General features: G+C 40.7%; 1 protein-coding gene across 1 annotated transcript; it reads left to right on the top strand.

Moving 5' to 3' along the window:
* The first annotated feature begins 21472 nt into the window (after positions 1–21472).
* LOC100493511 (tubulin monoglycylase TTLL3) lies at positions 21473–23872 on the top strand. Its single transcript, XM_002940292.2, has one exon. The coding sequence runs from the start codon at positions 21517–21519 to the stop codon at positions 23770–23772; it is 2256 nt and encodes a 751-aa protein (XP_002940338.2). The 5' UTR covers positions 21473–21516; the 3' UTR covers positions 23773–23872.
* The last annotated feature ends 370 nt before the right edge of the window (positions 23873–24242 follow it).

A 24242-nucleotide genomic window follows, 5' to 3' on the forward strand; every position in this document is an offset into this window, starting at 1 on the left:
TTGTTTCCTACCACCTTCCTATTATATTATGGAGCCCCTGTAATTCCAGTCCTCATAGACCTCTTTCCTTTCATCAGCCACTGCTTCCTTTAATACCAGCTTTCTCTCCACAACCCCCCCCCCCCCACTACTAACCCCATTCAGCCTATATGCTTATTAGCATATTCCAATGATGGAATATATTATATTTTTCTAATTTCCCTATCCCTACCCACAGCACATAGTGCTGTGTGTATTATTGGAGGTACCTGTGAGGCACTTTCTGATGTTCCAGATAGAGGATCTGAGTTTCCTTTCACTCACTGACTCTCACACCATTTTCACTAGCAGCATATAAAGGTTTTCCCTACCTACCCTAATATCCTTACACATAACCATGGTTTATAAAAAATTAATTCTTGGTGTTTCTTATAGTTGTCCTGGGACCAGTTAACCCAGGAGGCAAGCCCTACTGCTGAAGCAGAAAATGTACAGGTTACTGCAGAATTTATCATAGATAATAAATCTCAGCTAGTGCTGCTAAGTTCAAGATCTATGCATGCTAATCTGTGCAAATGTTCACACTCACACCCCACTACTGTTGCTTGGCTTTTTGCCCACGCACCTGTTGATGCTTGGTACAGATGGCACAAAGCAGAGCACTATCTTACATGTAAGCTTTAGGCCTCCTTCGGAGTCCTTGTAAATTAAAAGCAGGTGGGGCATACAAGGAGATGCAAAGCTATGTTTTTGCTACCTCTTTCTTTACAAATGTCCTTATTGCTCTCTGGGGCACAACTGTTTGCAACCCTACAGTAGAACTGAGTTCAAGGTGTTGGTGGCATGTGAACATTCCCTGTAAAGTCCTTAGGTTGCATGTGTCTGTCAGAGCTTTTCACCTTGCTCTGGAAATTTTTTTTTATCTGCTGGAGGTGTATGTTCTTTCTTGCTTAGCTTTTACATTTCTTTCCTCTTCACAATAGTTATAATGGTCTGCGAGGCATGCAAGGTTTTAAACTATCTTGCACTATTACACTTTGTCAGTTATTTTTGCAGAGGAAGCTCCATGTATTACCCCTGAGTGGCCCTCTCTTTTTTTCTAGGGCAGCCCCATGTCCGGCAAAACTGTAGTCCTGAGCGGCTAGCTATCAAAATACCAAATGCCAGAATATTGCATTCCAATATTTAATACTGCAGGAATCTTTGGTTAAAATTGTATAAATAGGGTAGGTCAGCAATAAATATGGTAGATATTTGTGATACTAAGGCTGGGAAACACTGCTGTAAAATATGAGCGTATGCATTTATCCCACAGTAAGTGCACAGAAGGGGAAGGGAAGCGGAAAGGTCGTGGAATTAACCTAAAGTTGCTAAAGTTGGAAATTTACCTATGTGAAGTGGTTCCTAACACTGCCTGAAACTAAGAGGTGGGAAAGCAGAGAGTCGTGAGCTACAAGTGAACCAATTGGATGCCATATAAACCCAAGGGGGTCTGTAAGTAGATTGGCAATCGGAAAGGGATATCACAACTGGGCACAAAAGGGTGATATAAGTAAAAGTCATCACTGGTGTTAAAAAGCACATGAGAGTGCACATTGTGAAGTAATAACAGTATTACACTATATATTTTATTTTTTTTTTCTTCTTTTCCTCATAAGACCTCATCGCTAAGTCTAAAGCAGAAGAGGGCACTTTGGAGTTATTTATTGAATTGTAAAATATGAGGGCATAACTTTCATCTCTATTTTTTCTTCTTTAACATATGTGTAGGCAAACAAGTAGGGACCATCTTGCTTGCCATGGCTGCTGCTTTTTGCAGCAAGTTCGTTAGGGAAATCAAAGAATATTGTAACACATAAATGGAGAATATTGAGGGTTTGTGCACATCATAAGTGGTAGAATACATGCTGAGCAAAACCGCATTTTAAGGAAGACACAAAATCTTTCATACTTAGGGCACATGTTAAGGCACAAGTAATGAACCCTGAAATAAGAACCATATGTTGAAGCAAGAAATGTTTACTTTTGAGATTATTTTGGAAAACTAGTGAATTTGACACATTCCACTATACACTTAGCATTCTTGTCAGCACACTTGAGATGAATCACTTTTATGTATATGACAGTTCTACCAAGGGAATGAAAGGATGTAGTATTATTGGCATTGTTTCCATTTTAGTGGGTACCATTGCTTTGTTATTCAGCCTATGAATCATCATTCCTTTAACTAGTGCTCACAGTTCAAACTATATATCTCCGTCTTATCCATGGTATAACCCACATTTTACAGTCCTCCTTTAGTTTAAAAGTACACTAACTTTTTTCTGTCTCGCAGATTAACCTCGTCAGCATTCATCCTTTGTAAAAGGATTGGTTGGAGGCATTGACCTCTGCCATTTGTTGCTCTCTGTGTTGACTGGAGACTCTTCATTTATTTGGCGTTAAATATAATTTGTATGCAATTGATATTTAAATATATATATATATCCATTTCTTCACTAACCCCTGAAATCCAAGCACCATCCACACCATCTCAAACTGCAACCAACAAAAAGGGAACTTATTGTCTTTCTCCATAAACTTGGCCCTACTCCTCTTTAATATTACAATCAAGTGATGTTGACTTGGCACAATCATATGGTGTGGATTTAGTATTCTGTCTTGGGCTAATCTTTAATTGTTCCTTTTCTCATGTAATGTCAAAGCCTGTCGCTTTTGCCTTTTTTGTAAGTCCAAGACTTTCTTCTATCTCAAGAAAGTCACTCAGACTTCCATTTTAAGCTAACACGTCTTCTATAATACTACCTCTCTTTCAGTCAGTCTATCTTAAACTCTTTTGCTTGAATCCTTCTTGTTTCACCTAAGATAGAAATGGCTCCTCTTCAATTTCCATTCATTCCATTTCATTGCTGAATTCCCATCAACCTATTCAAAGCCACACTCAGATCCTACCTCTTGGAGGACTTGTGCAACATCTTAATCTTAATTCATACTCATAAGTCTAGATCCTAAATACTGTGAATGACTGCATTTACTATATTTTTAAGCTTATGACACACAAGTACAAACACAAAACACGTCAAACATGTTTTAATCAAGTTCCAATAAAATGAAAAATTTTACCTAAATTTCGGACTGTCAGTGGTCTATTGTACCTACCCTATGAGGTTTCTATGTCTGTCTATAGCTGTATACATACTTCCCCATCATCCCCTCTACTTTCCCTTTTATAGCCTTTTTACAGTTTTTTAAGCATAATTCATAAAAGTATTTAATCATATAATGATGTATATTTTATCAAATGCTGTAATACTACAGTTGATCTATTTATGGGTTATGGATACAGAAAACCTTCTGCCATTTGCCCCAACCAACATATATTTGCAACAGACATTTATATAAATATGGTCAATCATAAGTAGGTGGAGTTAAATGTAAGCACTGGTGTAGCTGTAGCAATGAATAAAATGAAAAATAGGGAGTCCACCAAATAGAAAAGCAAAGGTATCCCATCCATGTATGAAGAATAAAAGTTTTTTTCTAGGAATGTCCTGAAGGGCTCCTTTGGGTTCCAGGGGCCATGGTAGATATATTGAATGTAATAAAGTCAATGGACAGGCAGACAGATGACTTGAGGTTGTGATAACATTTGAAGGGCAGAACACATAAAATAAGCTGGAATAGCAGTTAAATGTGATGGATGGCAGGAAGCTGAAACAATCAGACATGAAATCCAAAAGAGACTGGGTTCTCACAGGTTTTAGTTCAGCTTCCTTCCTCTCCCTTCAAAAAAATCATTATTTCATCATTATTAGTGCAGTGTGCTACTAAATAGTTCATGTGAATGTGTTCATTTAGCTGAATGTCTACATTACCACATTTTCCTAGTGCCTTAGCTCACTTATCCAGAGACAAGCAAAGAAACACAAAATCATTCTGGCAAAGAGATATATTTTTCTTTTCATAGCTTTTCTGACAAATGTTACATGTATGTAGATGGGAGGCTCTATAAGTGAGCATTAATGGCTATAATTTAGATTATTGATAGACACCAGTAACAAGATCACAGCATATACAAAATACTGTTTACAATGACTACAATTATTTCAGTATTTTTCGGAAATACCTTAATTTGCTTTTGTGTTCTACAGTTCCATTAAATACAGATGTGATCACTCTTTCACAGCAGCTAATGTATCAAGTTGGGGGATTTTGAAAGCATGTTATTGTATAAATAAAAACCAGGATCACGATAAAATTACAAAAATAAGGAAATTACGAAAGAGAGGGTGGGAAAATGATGATGGAAAAAAAGATTCAAACTATGGGCATTTTATTAAAAATACATGTTATGGGCAAAAATAATATACATATCTGATAATCTGATAATAAATACTGTATAAGTTAAAGAGGGGGCATTTCAAATAAACTATATAAGCACCACACCAGACTTCTTAATGGGTGCACAGGTCACAAAACTAAATCCTGGACAGCACTTCAAAGCAAATTTTTTATATGGCTAAAATGCTTTTATTTGTTTGGCACAGTCCTTCACAGAAACAGAGAAACTAAACATATGTGACAAATTTTAAAGGAGAAAGAAATGATTAATTACTGGGGGCAGTTTGTTAGACACTGGTCAGTGGATATAATCACTCAGGCCCCTGGGAAGCGCTCCTCTTCACTAAAAAATGTGCCACCACAGGGACCATTCTAATCAACTATCTTGACTGTCCATGGATACTTTGTATATGGTCTGGGCTATGCACATGTGCAGTGGAGTAAAACTACAACTTAGATGCAAAAAACTGCAATTTTCTCTATCTTTGCTCTACTACACATGCAGAAGTTAAAAAGACAGGAAAAAAGATGGCACAGCATTTACACAGCCGGCACATAACCCTTTCCTTGGCCTTTAAAGTTAACTATTGGTCCATCTATGGAGTATGAACCTGGACATGGAAACAACCTAATACCAGAACTTGTATTCCTCTCCTTAACTGACATTGTAGCTACAATGGGAATAGAGAGGCGGAAGAAAATTAACATAATGGAAATAGTAGAACACACAATGTAATGTACCTGTATTTATTTTTGAAATGCTAACTCATTATTGAGTAAATCAAATTGTTTACAGAAAGAAGTGATTGATTCCAATTTCATAAAACAAATTACTATTTGTTTTGTGAGACTGAAATAAATCATTTATTTTATAGCAAATTATCTAGCGTTCAAGAAGAGTTGTATTTTATTGTAGTCTTTTGACTGTCTCTAATACTTGTGTAACAAAAACATGAAAACATTGTTTTCTACCCCAGCCTTTTATCACCCACCCTTTTGCTTGCACCTTACTTTCATAAATAAAAATATACATACAAAACCCTGGGCCTTGGGCACATACTGGCAATCTTATTTACACTGCACTGAGATGGTTATAAAGGAGCAATGTCTTGTGGTTTTTTTATTGAATACAACACCTCCAGCATTTTGTGCTTCCACTTCCATTTTATGCTTCAACAAGGCAGTCTTTTATAGTTGTGAGACTGAGATGTTGTTAGATTGGCTAGAGTTAACATAAGTGATTTTATTAAATAGACTGGCCTATCAGTCCAGGTGGAGTGACAAGATGTCAGTGGGGACATGGCCAGCTAAAAGGTAAATGCCATTTACTCAAGCTGGGAACTAGAGACATACAATAAATATATGACAGAATTAATTATTCCACTGTACTGAGCACAATTATGCTGGAAAATGTAAGAACAAAGAGGCCCTTTAAGTGAAAGAAATAAGAATAGATAGTTACAGAAGAACCTCTATAAATGATATGGAAATATTCTATACATTGTACATACTTTTTTTTCTCTTGTTTTACACAAAAGAACCCAGCACTAGTTACTATTATTATTACATATTTATAAAACACCAACATATTATGCAGCATTGTAAAGAAAATTGGTGTATACATCAAACATTAAAGAATACAAAAAAACAAATACCCAGTAGACAATGGGCCCTGCTTTCAATCTAGAATGAAATCCCTTCAGCTATTACATTTCATTAAGATGAGTCTACATTATTGCAACTAGAAAAATAGAAAATCAAAAGTCGTAACATGGATTATAGTGCCTGGGTGCAGTGCAGCTGAAACAGAAAAACAAACTTTAAAATAACCTTTAAAAAGCTGGGGATCCAGCTGAAACGCTGGAATGTGAGTGCAGTGTATTTTCGAGATTGAATTTATATATAAATGAATATATACATGATGAGAACCCTAAAATAGGGAACAATAATTGACTGGCTCTAGTTGCTCTTGCATCCCAAGGTCATATAGAATGCATAATCTAAAATCACAAGATATTTTGATGTGCATGTCTAGCAGGCATTCCTAAAATAAAATGGTTAATACTGTATGAAGGCATGGGGGAACCTTTCACATAACCTTACTCTTGATTGCACTTTACATTGGATTTCTGTTAATGACATTTCAATCTGTTTAGCAAATGTTGCTGGTAACAAAATACATCAAGGAAGTCTTGCTGAAGAGAAATTATGGTTCTCCCAAGCCTCTTCTCAAAAGCAGTTAACAAAATACGTCAGTTTTGCTAGAAAAGATAGTATCAACATTTGCAAGTATGTCAGCAAGGACTGCATTTATTTTTACAATCGTTTTCAAAATGAATGAAATGCAAAGGAACACTAGAGACTTCCAGTTATTCAGTTTATCAAGATATGAATTATTTTTCAAAATGGCTCCCGTGGGTCTCTGTCAGTTTTTTGACTTTGCAGAGCTGTCATTAGTTTTATCTAGTCTAACGGAAAGGCAGCATTTTCTTCATCTGAAAAAACAAGATGGTATCAGTTTGTAAAAGTAGTTAGAAATATCTGTAAAGATTTTTTTCTGTAAAACTTGACGTGCAAATGATCAGTTATCACATAAAGCTGCATTGTGGATGAAAAAACAACACTGCATTTAGCAGAAGACTTCTAAATCACTGGGGATCTTTTCAGAAAGCCAAATTATTATCAATTATGTACAGTATGCTCCGCACAAGATAAAGCCATGGGGGTCTCCTGCCATGGACCTACAGAGCTGCACATAGTGCTGATTATTGAGTAGATATGTCTCCTTATCCATTCATATATGTTCTTTGAATGTAAATGGCTTCCACTTAAAAACACCAAAATGTCATAAAATATGGTTTATTTAATGGATAGATCAACTTGTATTTTAGAAAGTTGGGGCCTTATTTATAAATCCCATTCTGTTATATCCACCACTTCCAAAGTTTTGTTACCTTTAGCCCAATGACTTTTTACTATTACTTTACATTATCACAAACTGAACTGCTTTTTGCAGCACCCTTACAGTGATTAGCATTAATTTCTTCGAAGGTTACACAGAACCATGATGACACATGGAGACTACTAACTGGGAAAAGCATTAAATGGGAAAAAGAGACAGTATGTCTGACTCTTGTCATTTATAATGAACAGGGGAGCTGGAGTCCTTGAAGATTTAAGTGGTCATTTACAATTATCCACTAAGTGTGTAAAGTGCAAAAAAAGAATGCAAATAGCTGCAGGCCTCTATGCTCCTTTTTGGAGAGCAAAGACTTGCAGTATGCCCCTTAAATCAAGCACTGCCTGTGTTAGCATCCCCTTACCTGACCCCTAACTTATGCATCATTCAGACATGTACATTAGGGAGAAACAAGAGGCACAACCTGCGTTGGGGCCCTGTCCTTACCGTGACATTGCCAGTCATTACTGTTTTGTGTGGGTCAAATAGACTTTTCCTACAGCCCTGCCCACCCAGCACGCACTTCCTGCTCATCTGCCCACATGCCATCATATATATACTCACACCTGCCCCAACCCCTTCACTTCTCTGCTACGGATCTGGTGGGTCAGAAGTGGATGGGTGATGGTTGGGTGTGGGTCAGAAGTGGATGGGTGAGGGTCGGGTGTGGGCCAGAAGTGTATGGGTGAGGGTCGGGTGTACGTCAGAAGTGGATGGGTGAGGGTCGGGTGTGGGCCAGAAGTGGATGGGTGAGGGTCGGGTGTGGGCCAGAAGTGGATGAGTATGGGTCGGATGTAGGCCAGAAATGGATGGGTAAGGGTCGAGTGTGGGCCACAAGTGGATGGGTGAGGGTCGGGTGTGGGCCAGAAGTGGATGGGTAAGGGTTGGGTGTACGTCAGAAGTGGATGGGTGAGGGTCGGGTGTGGGCCAGAAGTGGATGGGTGAGGGTCGGGTGTAGGCCAGAAGTGGATGGGTAAGGGTCAGGTGTGGCCCACAAGTGGATGGGTGAGGGTCAGGTGTGGGCCAGAAGTGGACGGGTGAGGGTCAGGTGTGGGCCAGAAGTGGATGGGTGAGGGTCAGGTGTGGGCCAGAAGTGGATGGGTGAGGGTCAAGTGTGGGCCAGAAGTGAATGGGTGAGGGTCGGGTGTGGGACAGAAGTGGGTGTGGGTGGGTCGGGTGTGGGCTGCACACCACTTCTAAAGACACCAGTAAAAAAATATTAGACAAACTACAATATCCTGGCTATATTAATACTATTGATCATCATAAAAAGATGTGTTAATAGACATCGGGCCTGATTCACTAAAGGGCGATAAAAATTATCGCACGCTTTTTCGCGTTAAAAAACGCAAAATAATTTGCGCGCGATTCACCATAGTATTATTGCGTGCGAAAAATCGCCATTTTCGCATGCGGTATTTCTCGCACTAGTTTTACCGTTTTGCGTTAATTTCCGCACTGAAAAGAATACGATCACATGATTCACTATAACTTTTGCGCGCTAAATATCGCATTCGGCTATGCGAAAATTAACACCTACTACAGGCAGGCGAAAAATTATACAAAAGTACAGTAAATGATTTTTTGCAATAAAGTATGGACTTACAGTGTTATTTATTCAAGTCTGTGTTTCCCCTAGAGTGATGCAGCCGCCAGTTTGCAGCGTAATGTTCATTTTTAATACAGTAATTTTCTGCAAGTATTGGCGTGTATGGCTAACATGGCGTGCGTTCATTTGCGCGACTATTTCTATTTGGCTACAAGTGATGAAATGTTTTGCCAGGCATGGATTTGCAGCGAATTTTTGGACGTGCGTTGAATTTTTTTCACGGCGGATTTTTTCATGCGTTTCTCAAAACAATCTACCAATGGCAAAACGCATGAAAAAATTTGCCACGCAAAAATTCACCGCACATCCAAAAATTGATACAAGCGTCAAAAAATAATAGTCACGGGCAACAATTTGTGGCTAATATTTATATACACCATTTATATGCGGCGACAATTTTTATACACTATTTCTATGCTACCATTCATATGCGGTGATTATTCGCGTAATTTAGCGCATGTACCGGCAAATACCGCATTGAAATAGTCTTTCGCGAGTTAAATAACGCATGCAATATCGCGTGTAAAAAAGCGCAAGTATGCTTATAGTGAATCGTGCGAAAAATCGCCAAAATTAAGCCGTGGTAAAAATTTTAGCGCACAATAAAAATAGCGCACGTTTTATCGCCCTTTAGTGAATCAGGCCCATCTTGTCTTTGGCTGTTTGTTATTATATATATATTATCTCACTGACTTCATCAACCCAGATGCCTTATATCCATATTTTGAAAAGAGGTCACTGAGACAGTGGAACATTCCATTCACTGGTCTAACAGTGCCAATCTACCACAAACTTGATTTTTTTCACAGCATTTTTTTCCACCTTACATTTTATGCTATACTAGATGGGCAATGTCCCACCTGCCATACAGCTTTGGAAACAATTAGATCTTAACAGAGACCTATGAAGGTCCATGGGAAGAGACCATTATCAGCATGCCTATGTGGTCTTCACCTGGTGGGATTTTATTTATGGGCAGATAGGAAGGGCCCATACATGAGCAGATGCAGCAAAAGGGCCAAATCAGCAACTTAAAAATCTGCCTGTGTACAGCCAGCTTCATTAAATGTTGTCTGCCAAACTTTGCCATTTATTTGAAAAAGAAGCATCTTCTGATTTATCCTATGAATTTTCATAAAGGAGGAATCAAGATTACAAATGTATATTTTCTCCAATGAAATAAAGAAGTTTACAATATAAAGTTCATTCTTTATTCCTGTTTTTCCTCTTCATCACTTCCCCTGGATGCAGATCCCCCTAGCAAGTATGAACCAGTAGAAATGAGGAGGAAAGCTAGTCAAAACAATAGCTTTTACAATATTGAAGAACACTTAATAGGTTAAAGTACTTTATTTCCATGTTAGGAACATTTTTTTTTTTGGAACTTTTTTGTTTGTTTGATCCCGTTAAAAATTTTACAAATAATTGCCCTAAAGTAAAATAAATGTATTATTTATAAGAATCATATTTATTTATATGGAAGAGTTACATATTCACGTTCATAACAGAGACCTTGGGCACTCTTTGTTTCATATTTTTAAATATATTTATACTGAATAGCGAGTTGGTGTAATGAATTAAGCACAATTTTAATGCATTTTGGGAGATAAAGTAATTGTGCCTTCAAGCAGAGCTCTAGATTAAGCATTACAACCCTTGAGAAACATAATAGGTTGATGGCCTCCTAGATCTTTCAGTGAAAAGGATTCAGATCAGTTTACAAATTAAAAGGGGTAGTTCACCTTTAAATGAATTTGTACTATAATGTAGAGAGCCCTTTTCTGAGACAATTTTCATTTTGTATTATTTGAAGTTTTTGAAGGATTTAGCTTTTTGTTCAGCAGCTCTCAAGTTTGGATTTTCAGCAGCTATCTTGTTGCTAGGGTCCAATTTAGCCAACCTAGCAACCAGGCATTGATTTGAAAGAGAGACAAGAATGTGCATAGGAGAGGGCCTAAATAGAAAAAAAATGGCAATAAAATTGTAGCTTCACAGAGCAATAGTTTTTAACTTCTGGGGTCGGTGACTCCCATTTGAAATCTGGAAAGAGGCAGAAGATAAAGGCAAATAATTGAAAAACTATAAAAAAATGAAGACCAATTAAAAAGTTGCTACAGTTGGGCCATTCTATAACTAAAAGTTAATCTGAAGGTGAATCGCCCCTTTAAGTTAACTTTTAGTATGTTATAGAATGGCTAATTAGTAGCAACTTTTCAATTGGTCTTCCGTTTTTTATTTTTTATAGTTTTTTAATGATTTGCCTTTCTCTTCTGACTCAAATGGGGCTCACTTACCCCAAAAGCCAAAAAAAGACTGCTCTGTGAGATTATAGTTTTATTGTTATTGTTATTTTTTTATTACTTATCTTTCTATTTAGGCCATCCCCTATTCATATTCCAGTCACCATACAAACCACAACCTGGTTGCTAGGGTAACTTGCACCCTAGCAACAGATAGCTTCTGAAATTCTAGAAACTCGACTAGATAGCAGCTGAAAAAACGCTAATACTTCGAAAACCACCAGTAATAAGAAATAAAGACCAATTGCAGATTGTCTCTCTAAATCATACTAAAAATTAATTCAAAAGTGAACAACCCCTTTAATGTCATAGACTGAGGTGAGGGACCAACACCATTACGCTCGTATGATGCTCTCCTATAGGGTTAGACATTATGATCTACTACTACTGTGCTTGATTTAAAGGTAACGGTACCTGTAAGCAACAGACAGCAAATACATTAGTTTACTGTGAAGAATTTTTTTGTAAATGATGTAAAATAAAACAATAACAACCACATTCTCACTAAAGTGTTGGTGTGGGTACGTATATATTGCAAATTCATGTTTGTCATTTTTTTTATTTAACCAAGCACAACAGTTTTTATATAAGAACACAGAATTGCTTTGAGGAACAACAACTGTGTTTAGCATGCCTGCCCTCAAGATTCACTTGTTAAATGTCTCATTGAAAAATACGGCAGCCCTGCAGCAGTGGATTATTTGCTTATATGATGTAGTCTCACCTTCTACTGATTTGTGATGATTTGGCATGATCTCTGCTTACTCTTTATAGCATCTTTAAGGGAGAAAATACCAGAACTCATGCTGATCACATGATAATGATGATGCCTGGCTGCCATTTTATAAGTACAGACAGCCTCTTCCGAGATTTTCAAACAAGTTGAACAATATTCAAGGTACAGGTATGGGATCCCTTATCAGGAAACTCGTTATCCAGAAAGCTCCGAATTATGGAAAGCCCTTCCATAGACTCAATTTTAATCAAATAATTTAGAATTTTAAAACTGATTCCCTTTTTCTCTGTAATAATAAAACAGTACCTTGTAATTGATTCTAACTAACATATAATGAATCCTTATTGGAAGCAAAACAATCCTATTGGGTTTAATTAATGTTTTATTGATTTTTTAGTAGATTTTAGGTATGGAGATACAAATTATGGAAAGACCCCTTATCCGGAATACCCTTGGTCCCGTGCATTCTGGATAACGGGTCCTATACCTGTACCATCAAACAGTAAAACATACATGTGCTGCCATCAGGTTATTAAATGACACTTGGATACATTGGCTAAGTTCAAGAAGGTTGGGTGTCTTTTTAGCAAGTGAGGAATAGCAAGGTTACTGAAAATAGCTCTTAGTACAAAGCTGATCCAGAGACTGGTCCGTATGCCATCTTGGAGTCAGAAAGGATTTTTGCCCCCTCTGAGAGGCATGAAAATGGGTTTTTGGATCAACTAGTAGTTAGGCAGGTTATATATAGACATAAATGGTTGAACTGAAAGGACATATTTTTTGTCAACCTAACTTTACTATTTTATTATATGGTGTCCATCCATATATTGCTTAATGCATTTAAGTATTTCCTTTCTAACAATTCACACTCGCTGACAGTAGGTTTCTAAAATGAGGTGCAGACTTTTCTCTGTCCACCACAGTCCAATGGCCATCTGCTCCGCTGTGTCTCTGCACTGACAGGCACGGTGACGGCCTGCATACAGACACATGGAGCAGTTAGTTACATAGTTAACCCCTCCTAATGAACCCCAGTGCAAATAAATACACATAGTAATACATACCTGTCTATGCACTCATATATATAACCTATATATACTAATTGAATATTATGCTTATTCAAGAAATCATCCAAAGGTGTCAACAATACAGGGGATTACAGGTTTAAACAATGCAGGATTTTACAATCTGAGTCTGGGGAGTGAACAATACAGGGACCAGTTCATCACAGTACTGATACCTTCTAAAGCTTACACAGGGTATAGGTGGCCATACAGGCACCATAATTGGTGCATTTAAGGTGAGAGATGAGGCAACTAATATTGGTAAAAAGCCTTAGATATCAGTCCCCTTGTCGATCGGACAGGATTGAAAATTTTGATCAGGTGCCTTTGAAGGTGCCCGAACATTGTAACGTTAGTGCTGAATCATCAGATAGGGGTAAAGAATTCCTTTGTTTTTGTAGCTGTGAGTTAGTGATCCTCTTCCTTCTTAGTGCCAATTGTACATGCGCAGTAGAGTGAAAAGCCAAATTTTAATGAAAAAGCTGACTTTTTCACTCTACTGCTCATGCGCCGGCCCCGGCATTCAGAATATAGAAGAGAGAAGGAAGGGGATTGCTGGATCGCAGCTACTCAAGGCTGGTGCTCTTGCTAACAGGAGCAACAGCCCGGGGTAAATATTAAGTGATTACAATCATTGGGGGTGCCTAACATTTGGCACCCCCCAGTGATTTTTACCTTTCCTTCTCCTTTAAAAGTCTGTCCCAGCAATAAAACATGTAACTAACAGCCAAAGCAATACCCTAAGAGGGTACTTTGAATCTCCTTGTGGGCTCAAACCTAAGTGGGTCCTGCTGTAGTGTGAATCCCATTAATACTTTCTTATTTTTAACAGAAACATCTTTAAACACCATATTATTTAGCATGTTTAAAATCTAGTGGTTAGAAACAAGAAGTCTTCTGCACTCAACCATTATCAATATATATATATATATATATATATTGTGGTATGGTGACAAAAAGGTCCCCGGTTTCCTGGGGAAAAGTGATTGACAACAGGTATGTTGGGCCACGGATTCTCAGACATTTTTACTGAGGTGAGACCAGCAGTGTTTGGGGCATAGAAACACTTTGTTTCTCTGCAGTTTTTTTTAAATCGTTGATCCGGGGCTGGTCTTACTGGGAATCCGCAAGAGCAGGGTGGGTGGATTCCCAAATCCATAGGCCAGGTTTTTCAGGAGGCCCTAGGCCTATTTGTAGTACACCTGAAGCTGTGCAGGGAAGCTGATGAGCCTGTGTGTGTGAGAGAGACACGCTGCTGGATTTGCTCAGCTTCAGGATAAAGAGAAGCATTTACTTTTGTATTAGCCAGGAGGCTTGATATTTCTGTTCCAATTGTTGTTTTATACCCCCTGCGAGGGGAAACTTCTGCAGCCGCTGAAAAATAAACGCGGGCAGGAAGCCCTTACACCGGTCTTGGTGTGTGAAGTTGCCTCATTTGCAGCCTACCAGCGAGTGAACCCCCACAATTGGTGTTTCGGATGCGGGCATCGATTGCCACACGCGGGAGTCGCCTGACCACAGTAAGTCTCCTGTGGGTATTGTGCGGACTGTATTTCATATAAGTGATATTTAAAGGGATACTGCCCATAAAAGTTATAATATGGAGGATGTCCTCAAGGCTTTGCTGCAATCCACGGCTACCTTACAAAGGGCCCACCAGGAGAGCCTGGTGCTACAGCAGCAGTCTAACACCAACCAGCAGGAGGCAAATCGTTTGTTGGAAGCCCAGATTACAGCCCTGGCACAGGCTGCAGAGAGAGATCGGCAGTTGCAAATTGAGCTGGTAAAACAGCTGACAGCCAAGGTCTCTGGGGATGCTGCTGTGGCCCCCGGAGTGCACTGCTCCATTCCAGGCAGCAACCTCCTGCGGAGAATGACTGGGCAGGATGATGTGGAGGCTTTCCTCTGTACCTTTGAGAGGACAGCAGAGCAGCAAGCCTGGTCGAGGGAGCAGTGGGCGATGATTGTTGCACCACTACTAGTGGGGGATGCCCAGAAAGCTTTTTATGATCTGTCCTCCGAGGACGCCAAGGACTATGACAAGTTGAAGTCTGAAATCCTGCAGAGACTGGGGGTAACCACCTCTGTGAGGGCCCAGCGGGTCCACAGTTGGGACTTTAAGGTTAAGGGGTCACCGCGTTCCCAGATGTATGATCTCATTAACCTAGTGAAACGTTGGCTGCAGCCAGACTTGCTTTCCGGACCTCAGGTAGTGGAAAGGGTCACAATGGACCGATACCTGAGAGCCCTTCCCACAGAATTACGGCGGTGGGTGAGCCAATCTGACCCAAATACAGCAGACCAGTTGGTGGAACTGGTGGAGCGATACCTCGCTGCTGAGGACTTCACTACCCGGGCGGTGTCCACCCCGAAGAGGCTGTCTGCAGTTGTCCTACCCAAGAAGTCGGCTACAGTGGAGAAGCCCAGCGCAGAGGACCCCGGGAACCCAGGTTCAGAGTCAACAAGAGGAAGATCTCGCGGAGACAGCCCACGCCAGACCCGCAGAGCTCCCCAGTGCTGGAGGTGCCGAGAGTGGGGACATATTGCCCCCAACTGCCCAGCTGATCCAGAACCCATGGAGTGTGGAACAGAGAGGAAGTTGTCTCTGTTCGCTCGACCAGGTCTTGTTGCGGATCCTGAGGTACCTACTTGTGTCGTCCAGATTGGTAAGCGCACTGTGAATGCACTGTTAGACACAGGTAGCTTAGTCACACTGGTAAACACACAGCTCCTGAAAGACTGTCCTTTAACCCAGCGTCAAGTGGGAGTGGTGTGTGTACATGGGGACTGTAAGAAATACCCCACGGCCCTAGTGACTTTTGTGACCCCCGCAGGGACTGTGTGCCATGAAGTGGCAGTGGCTCCCATACTCCTGCACAGTGTAATTTTGGGCAGAGACTTCCCCTTATTTCGAGAACTGTGCCAGGAACAGGTTCCGGAGACTGAGCATGGGGAGAGGAGACTCCCCCCAATTGAACTGGATCCTTCTACAGGGACTGTTAATGACAGTAGAATGTCTGGGGGAGAGAAAGTGGGACCACTCGTCTCAGATGTTATTGTAAATGGTACTGATGAGGGGTCAGAAGAAAATGAGTTGTTTCCCTTAGCTGTATTAGTTGGCGAATCTGAAGCAACTGCGGAGACTGTTGAGGAACCTAGCATGCCTGAGCTAGAGGTCTCCCGCGATAACTTTGGAACCGCCCAGCTAAGGGACCCAACACTTACTAAAGCTTGGGAAAATGTCACCATTAATAATGAGAACACAGAAAATCCTGGTGTAGATTGTGTATTTCCTCACCTTGTTGTACAAAATGACTTGCTTTATCCTTTGTGGATAAGGTTCGAGGGGAGATTGTGGAACAGCTAGTGGTTCCCCAGCCATATAGGAGAACGGTTCTCAATCTGGCCCATTCTCATCCACTAGGTGGCCACCTAGCATATGAGAAAACCAAAGACCGAGTGTTACAGCGGTTCTTTTGGCCGGGGGTATATGCAGATATAAAGAGCCATTGTGAATCCTGCCCAGAGTGTCAGAAATCTGCTCCAATGCCCCATTTTCGCAGCCCGTTAGTCCCATTGCCAGTAATTGAAATTCCATTTGAGCGTATTGCAATGGACTTGGTAGGGCCACTAATAAAATCTGCTAGGGGGCATCAGTACATTTTGGTAGTCATGGACTATGCCACTCGGTATCCAGAGGCTGTTCCCTTAAGGAACACCTCCTCAAAAACCATTGCCCGAGAGCTGTTCCACATGTTCACCCGTACGGGAATTCCAAAAGAGATACTTACAGATCAGGGGACTCCCTTCATGTCTAGAGTAATGAAGGAGCTGTGCAAGTTTCTCCAAATCAAACAGTTACGCACATCTGTTTATCATCCCCAAACTGACGGGTTGGTAGAAAGGTTCAACAAGACCCTCAAGGGGATGTTAAAAAAAGTGGTTGATAAAGATGGGAGGAATTGGGATTGTTTACTTCCCTATCTTATGTTTGCCATTAGAGAAGTCCCACAGGCCTCTACGGGGTTTTCCCCCTTCGAGTTGTTATATGGGCGCCACCCACGAGGGCTGTTGGACGTGGCAAAGGAGACATGGGAATCTGAATCCACCCCATACAAAAGTGTGGTAGAGCATGTTGCAGACATGCAAGACCGTCTTGCATTGGTCATGCCCCTTGTGAGAGAGCATATGCTTCAGGCCCAGGAAGCTCAAAGCCGGATATATAATAGATCGGCTCGTGTCCGAACTTTCCAGCCTGGGGACAGGGTGTTAGTCTTGGTTCCTACAGTAGAAAGTAAGTTCCTGGCCAAATGGCAGGGCCCTTACGAGATTATAGAGCGCATAGGGGAAGTTAATTATAAGGTGTCCCAACCAGACAGGCGTAAGAAGGAGCAGCTCTATCATGTGAACCTAATTAAGTCCTGGAAAGATAGGGAAGCCCTGTCAGCCTATTCTACAGCTGTAGAGGTAGAAATCCCTCATCTGCCTGAGGTAAAAGTGGCTGAGACCCTCACTAACAGTCAGAAGCAGGAAATGAGAGAATTCCTGATCAGGAATAGACAAATATTCTCAGACCAGCCTGGGCTTACTGAGATAATAAAACATGACATTATAACTGGACCTGGGGTTAAAGTCAATGTCAGACCTTATAGGATACCCGAGGCCCGACGCCAGGCAGTTGCAGAGGAGATTAAAAAGATGTTGGAGCTGGACGTAATTGAGGAGTCCCATAGTGACTGGTCCAGCCCCATTGTCCTTGTCCCAAAACCGGATGGGAGCATCCGATTTTGCAATGACTTCAGAAAGTTAAATGAGGTCAGCAAGTTTGATGCATATCCTATGCCCCGGGTAGATGAATTGATTGAAAGGCTAGGACAGGCCCGATACATCACCACTCTAGATCTTACCAAGGGGTATTGGCAGGTACCCCTCACCGAAGGGGCGAAAGAGAAGACGGCCTTTTCCACTCCTGAGGGGCAGTGGCAATATAAACGCTTACCGTTTGGCTTACATGGGGCCCCAGCTACGTTTCAGAGAATGATGGATCGCATTCTCAAACCACACAGAGGGTATGCTTCAGCCTACCTGGACGATGTGGTTATCTTTAGCCCGGACTGGGAAAGTCATTTGCCTCGGGTACAAGCGGTCCTTGACTCTATCTGGAAGGCTGGTCTGACAGCAAACCCCAAAAAGTGTGCCATGGGGTTAGAAGAGGCCCGCTATTTGGGGTATGTTATTGGAAGGGGGGTAGTCAAGCCCCAGGTGTCCAAAATTGAGGGAATTCAGCAGTGGCCCCGGCCCAATTCCAAGAAGCAAGTGAGGGCTTTTCTTGGGATAGTGGGGTATTACAGGAGATTTGTCCCCAATTTTGCCTCCCTAGCATCCCCACTTACTGACCTCACAAAAGGGAGTAAAGCTGGAGCAGTTACATGGACCCCAGAGGCAGAGGAAGCCTTTCTAAACCTGAAGGCATCCTTGTGCAGATACCCAGTGCTAATAGCTCCTAATTTCAAAAAAGAGTTCCTTGTACAGACTGATGCCTCTGAGGTTGGGTTAGGGGCTGTTCTGTCACAAGTGGTGAATGGGGAAGAGCACCCGGTAGCATACCTAAGTAGGAAACTAACCCCCGCTGAATGCAGGTATGCCATTGTTGAGAGGGAGTGTCTGGCCATCAAGTGGGCATTGGAGAGCCTGAGATATTATCTCTTAGGGAGGCAGTTCAAACTTATCACCGACCATGCCCCACTTAAATGGATGGCCCAAAATAGGGAAAAGAATGCCAGGGTCACCAGGTGGTTCTTATCGCTTCAGAATTTTAAGTTCTCAGTGGAACATAGACCTGGAAAGTTGCAAGGTAATGCAGATGCTCTCTCCAGGGTATATTCGTTGATGGCATGCTGTGCTCAGCCCCACGGGCTTGAGCAGAGGGGGGGGATATGTGGTATGGTGACAAAAAGGTCCCCGGTTTCCTGGGGAAAAGTGATTGACAACAGGTATGTTGGGCCACGGATTCTCAGACATTTTTACTGAGGTGAGACCAGCAGTGTTTGGGGCATAGAAACACTTTGTTTCTCTGCAGTTTTTTTTAAATCGTTGATCCGGGGCTGGTCTTACTGGGAATCCGCAAGAGCAGGGTGGGTGGATTCCCAAATCCATAGGCCAGGTTTTTCAGGAGGCCCTAGGCCTATTTGTAGTACACCTGAAGCTGTGCAGGGAAGCTGATGAGCCTGTGTGTGTGAGAGAGACACGCTGCTGGATTTGCTCAGCTTCAGGATAAAGAGAAGCATTTACTTTTGTATTAGCCAGGAGGCTTGATATTTCTGTTCCAATTGTTGTTTTATACCCCCTGCGAGGGGAAACTTCTGCAGCCGCTGAAAAATAAACGCGGGCAGGAAGCCCTTACACCGGTCTTGGTGTGTGAAGTTGCCTCATTTGCAGCCTACCAGCGAGTGAACCCCCACAATATATATATATATATATATATATATATATATATATATATATATATATATAGGACATTAAAACAAACTGTGCATAAAGCTACTAAGAAATTCCCTCCCGTTTAAACAAAACAGAGATTGTTTGTCCATATATTGCAATATATTCAAGGTGGCCAACTGCGTTAAAGTCATCCCTGGTCTGGCCAGTCCTACACTCACTTTTATCTAATTCATTAAAAATTCTACTGCTTCAATATACATTTTACACCGGGACAGAGTTTTCCCTGCAACTTAGTTGCTTTCAAACTCCCAAATGGTTGCTCTTTTTATTGGACACCGCTGGGATCACCTGACTGTAGCTGAAAATGATGAGAGCAACAACATGAATCTGGCCACTGTATAAACTACAGCAAAAAAAGTCAAAGTTGTGCTCACCACTAAATTTTAAACCATTATGCAGGGGTGCAATGAGGCTGTGACTACAAAATTTATATAGACAGAAGAGGCAAGGGGTCCTCTGCACTCAGTATATATAGGACATTAAGTTACTAAGAAATGCCCTCCGCTTTAACCAAAACAGGGATTGTTTGTCCATATATTGCAATATATTTAAGCTGGCCAACTACATCAAAGTCATCCCTGGTCTGGCCAGTCCTGCACTCACTTTTATCTGATTAATTGCCCTTTTTATTGGTCACCACTGGGATCAACTGACTGTAGCTGGGAAGGAGCTGAACACTGTGCCTGTGAACTATAGAAAAAAAGGGGTGTGCATACTACTACATTTTTAAACAATTAGGTGGGGGTGGAATAATGGTGTTATCACAAAATTCATATAGAGAGAAACAAGAGGTCTAGTACACCTGCAGAGGTGCTGTATACCCTCTTGTTCAACATACTCTTTGTCTTTGTAAACCAAAGCTACCAATTACCAGTAACCAACCCTCTCTGTGCGCTGATATTCTGATTCTTAAATATTTAAAAAATAACGGTCAACACCATAAATGAAGTAGAAATACTACTTGAAATTACTGCATATGCACTTGAAATAAAGCGGTAGTTCAACTTTAAATGAACTTTCAGTTTAATGGAGACAGTGGTGTTTTGAGGCAATTTGCAGTTGGAATTATTATTATTTTGTATCATTTAGCTGTTTGTTTAGCAGCTATTCAGTTTAGGATTGCTACAGTGAGCTGGTTGCTAGGGTTTAAATAACAGACTGGAAGAGAGCTTTAAAAATAAAATAAAAAAATAATACAACTTATAGCCTTGCAGAGCAGTCGTTTTTTTTTTACTAACAGGGTCGGTGAACCCTATTTAAAGCTTCAAATATAAAAAAGAATATTATGAAGCCCAGTTGAAAAGTTGCTAAGAATAGGCCATTCTGTAATGTGTCCCCCAATCCTACAGTATATCGCAGCCATGTTCATCATAATGAGAAAGTTGGGGCACTCATTATGTGCCCCACATGACCTCCCACACTGGGAGCACCCCTGTCTGCATGGGGAAATAAAACTTTAGGCATACTGCCATACTGCGTTAATAAAAAAATCAAGTAGAAAAAAATCATGTAACCTTCTTCTGCAAAATATCTGGGAAAAAATATATGTGCAAAACCTTGAAAAAGCTTTTTCATAGCCATACCTTCTTTGTTATTGTTTTTCTTTGCTCATTGCAAAGTCATCATGTTTCCACGACAACTCACTGTCATGTTTAAAGTGATTTTGATGACATCATGTTTCCATGACAACTGACTCTTATCTTTGTTATTGCTTATCTTCTCTTGTTGTCATGGAAACGTGATGACATCACAATGGAAAAGAAAAACATCAACAAAGATGAGATAATCGCCATGGAAACGTGATGACATCACAATGGTAAGAGATAATCGCCATGGAAACGTGATGACATCACAATGACCAGAACTAAAGGCTTGATAAAGCTCACTTGGGTATTAGTTAGTATACCTTGAGAAAGGACTAGAGACACACTGTGAGTTTCATCCAGTTGAGCTTTAGTCTACACTCGAGTTTAATCTAGCTAGTTTTTAGTGTACAAACAAGATCATTGAACACTTTTGCTAGCTAGATGGAGAGAACTATTCCCAGGAAGACTGTTAAAACACAACAACAAAAAGAATGTGCTTTAGACACCAAAATTAAAAAACAACCTACAGCTAAGGACAAACATGATGTTTCTCCTACAAAAGGACATAAACCAATAAACACCTATAGAAAGGAAATCAATCCGGATTCCCTGAAACAGGCTAAATTATTGGTAGAGAAAGCAATTAAGGAAAAAAAAGTATTTGCTATCCAAGGTTATTATCCTTACATACGGAGTGGCCTGAAGAGCAGAGGATGGGTGGAGAAAAACATTCACAAGGTCCGACGACAACATGATGATGATACAGAAGGTATCTGTGATCTCATGTCAAGGCTTTTACATGATCAAGATCCCAATTTTGTTTGGGCATCAACACATGATTCCTTGAACAGACATGTGTTGAAAAATGATCAGATTATAATAAACCATTTTCCAAAATCTGTGTTCACAACTAAGGTGGGCCTGTGCCTCAATTTAAGAAACCTACATTGGTTTGCGGATGCTGATCCAAATTCCTTTTCCCCACGTTGCTACAGACTGGGAGTCAAAGAGGAAAAACAAGCATTTATTGAGGATTTCCGGCTCACTGCTGCCTGTAGCATTCTAAAACTTGTTTCACGTGAAGGAAAAAATATGCCTAACAGAAGAGACGTGAAAAAAGAAATCACTGCTGCACTTCTGTTAAAATATTACAAGAAAGCCAAACCCCTTATAACAAGTGTCCCAGTTCAAGTTATCAAAACAGCTCTCAAGGCTTGCAAGCAATACTTGAACACTTTGGAGCATAAAGATATTGACTGGAAACTGGGTTCTACTAATACTATTACAGAAGATCAATGGAAAGAATTCCTGCATGGATATTATCAGGTGATCCATGAAGATGTAATCATAAATGAGGCAGAAAATTATGTAAGCCAGTGCCAAGATATTTTACAAAAACTGAAGGCAGTGAACCCACAGCTGGACATTGAAGGAGAAAGAAATATATGGATTGTAAAACCAGGAGCTAGCAGCAGAGGAAGGGGCATAACCTGTATTGATCACCTAGAAGAAGCCCTTAAGTTTGTGGACTGTGATCCACTGTTAATAAGTGATGGCAAGTTGGTGGTGCAAAAATATATTGAGAGGCCACTACTAATTTATGGCACCAAATTTGATGTACGCCAATGGTTTGTGGTAACCAACTGGAATCCACTAACTATCTGGTACTACAAGGAGTGTTACCTGCGTTTTTCATCGCAACCGTTCTCCTTGAAGAACCTACACTCTTCTATACACCTGTGCAATCATTCCATACAAAAGTACTGTAAAATTTCCCAGAGCCGCCATCCACAGCTCCCAGAAGAAAACATGTGGTTCAAGAATCAGTTTCAAGATTACCTCCAGATGATTGGAGCAACCAATGCATGGAAAGAAATAATTGAGCCAGGGATGAAAGCAGCAATAATTCACACCCTGCAATGTTCGCAGGACAAGGTGGTAGGAAGAAAAAACTGTTTTCAGTTCTATGGTGCAGACTTCATGTTTGGAGAGAACTTCCAACCCTGGTTGATTGAGATTAATGCCTGTCCTGCTATGTCACTGTCTACATCAGTGAATAGCAAGCTTTGCATTAGGGTCCAAGAGGACATACTACGCCTTATCCTAGACCGGAAACAGGATGCTGATGCATATGTGGGAGCATTTGAGCTAATTTATAAACAACCTGCAATAAAAATCCCTCAACATGACAGTAAGCAGCTGTTAGTTAAAGGGACTGCAATCAAAAAAACACTCCAGACCTCACCATTCATGACCAATGAAAAGAACCAAACATCCAGTGGTAGTATTGCTAAGGGTGAAAGGAACCCTTGCTTATTAAACAGAGCAAAAACGACAGCAACCTGGAAAGAAATAAAAGGAGGGAGAGAAACTTCACCTTCCAAGAAGGTTGAGGTCACTGTACTTCCTACTGTTAAACAGGGGCTGGAGAAGAGAAAGGTAATTAACCAGTATCAGCTACCAAAACTGTGTGCACATGAAAAGACCATTACAAGGAAGGACCCAGCAAGGACTAAAAAGGAAGCATTTGGCCCAAAGAAATTGCTCAATGTAGATTCTGGGCCTTTACAAGTAATTGGTCAACTAGCTAAGAAACCAGCATCACTAACCAGCTCATTATGTAAAGGACCAAGTTCTTTAGCATATCAAATGTGTACCAGTGGCAAAACTAATAAGATAATGAGAATAGACAAATGATAATATTTCCAAAAGAACAAATCCCTTTAAGCTACTAGATGGCTTTAAATTACTTACTGCAACCTTCTGGCCCTGCAGTCAGTGATAACCTGTAGCAATTAATTTTAAAGATGTGATTCCCCTGCATTCTAAATGTATATAGCAGGGTGGGATGGAGGGGGGGCCCATAATGGGGGTGGAGGAGGGGGGCCCATAATCGGGGTGGAGGAGGGGGGCCCATAATGGGGCTGGACATGTCCAACAAAACCACCCCCAGATGACTGATGTCTCCGAGAGGAGAGAACAGTTGTAAGCAGCAAATCAAAGAAAACAGTGCAACCAGCATTTTAACCCATACTGCAAACATGATTTTAAATATCATGGGGAGCAATATTGGATATCAACCCAAATTTAAGAAACTCTGCAATGAAGTGATGCAACCCCTGCTTTATAAGCCCAAGTTTGGATTATGACTTTTGGTACTGACTAAT

Source organism: Xenopus tropicalis, chromosome 1, assembly GCF_000004195.4.
Source record: "Xenopus tropicalis strain Nigerian chromosome 1, UCB_Xtro_10.0, whole genome shotgun sequence".
NCBI classification, from domain to species: Eukaryota; Metazoa; Chordata; class Amphibia; order Anura; family Pipidae; genus Xenopus; species Xenopus tropicalis.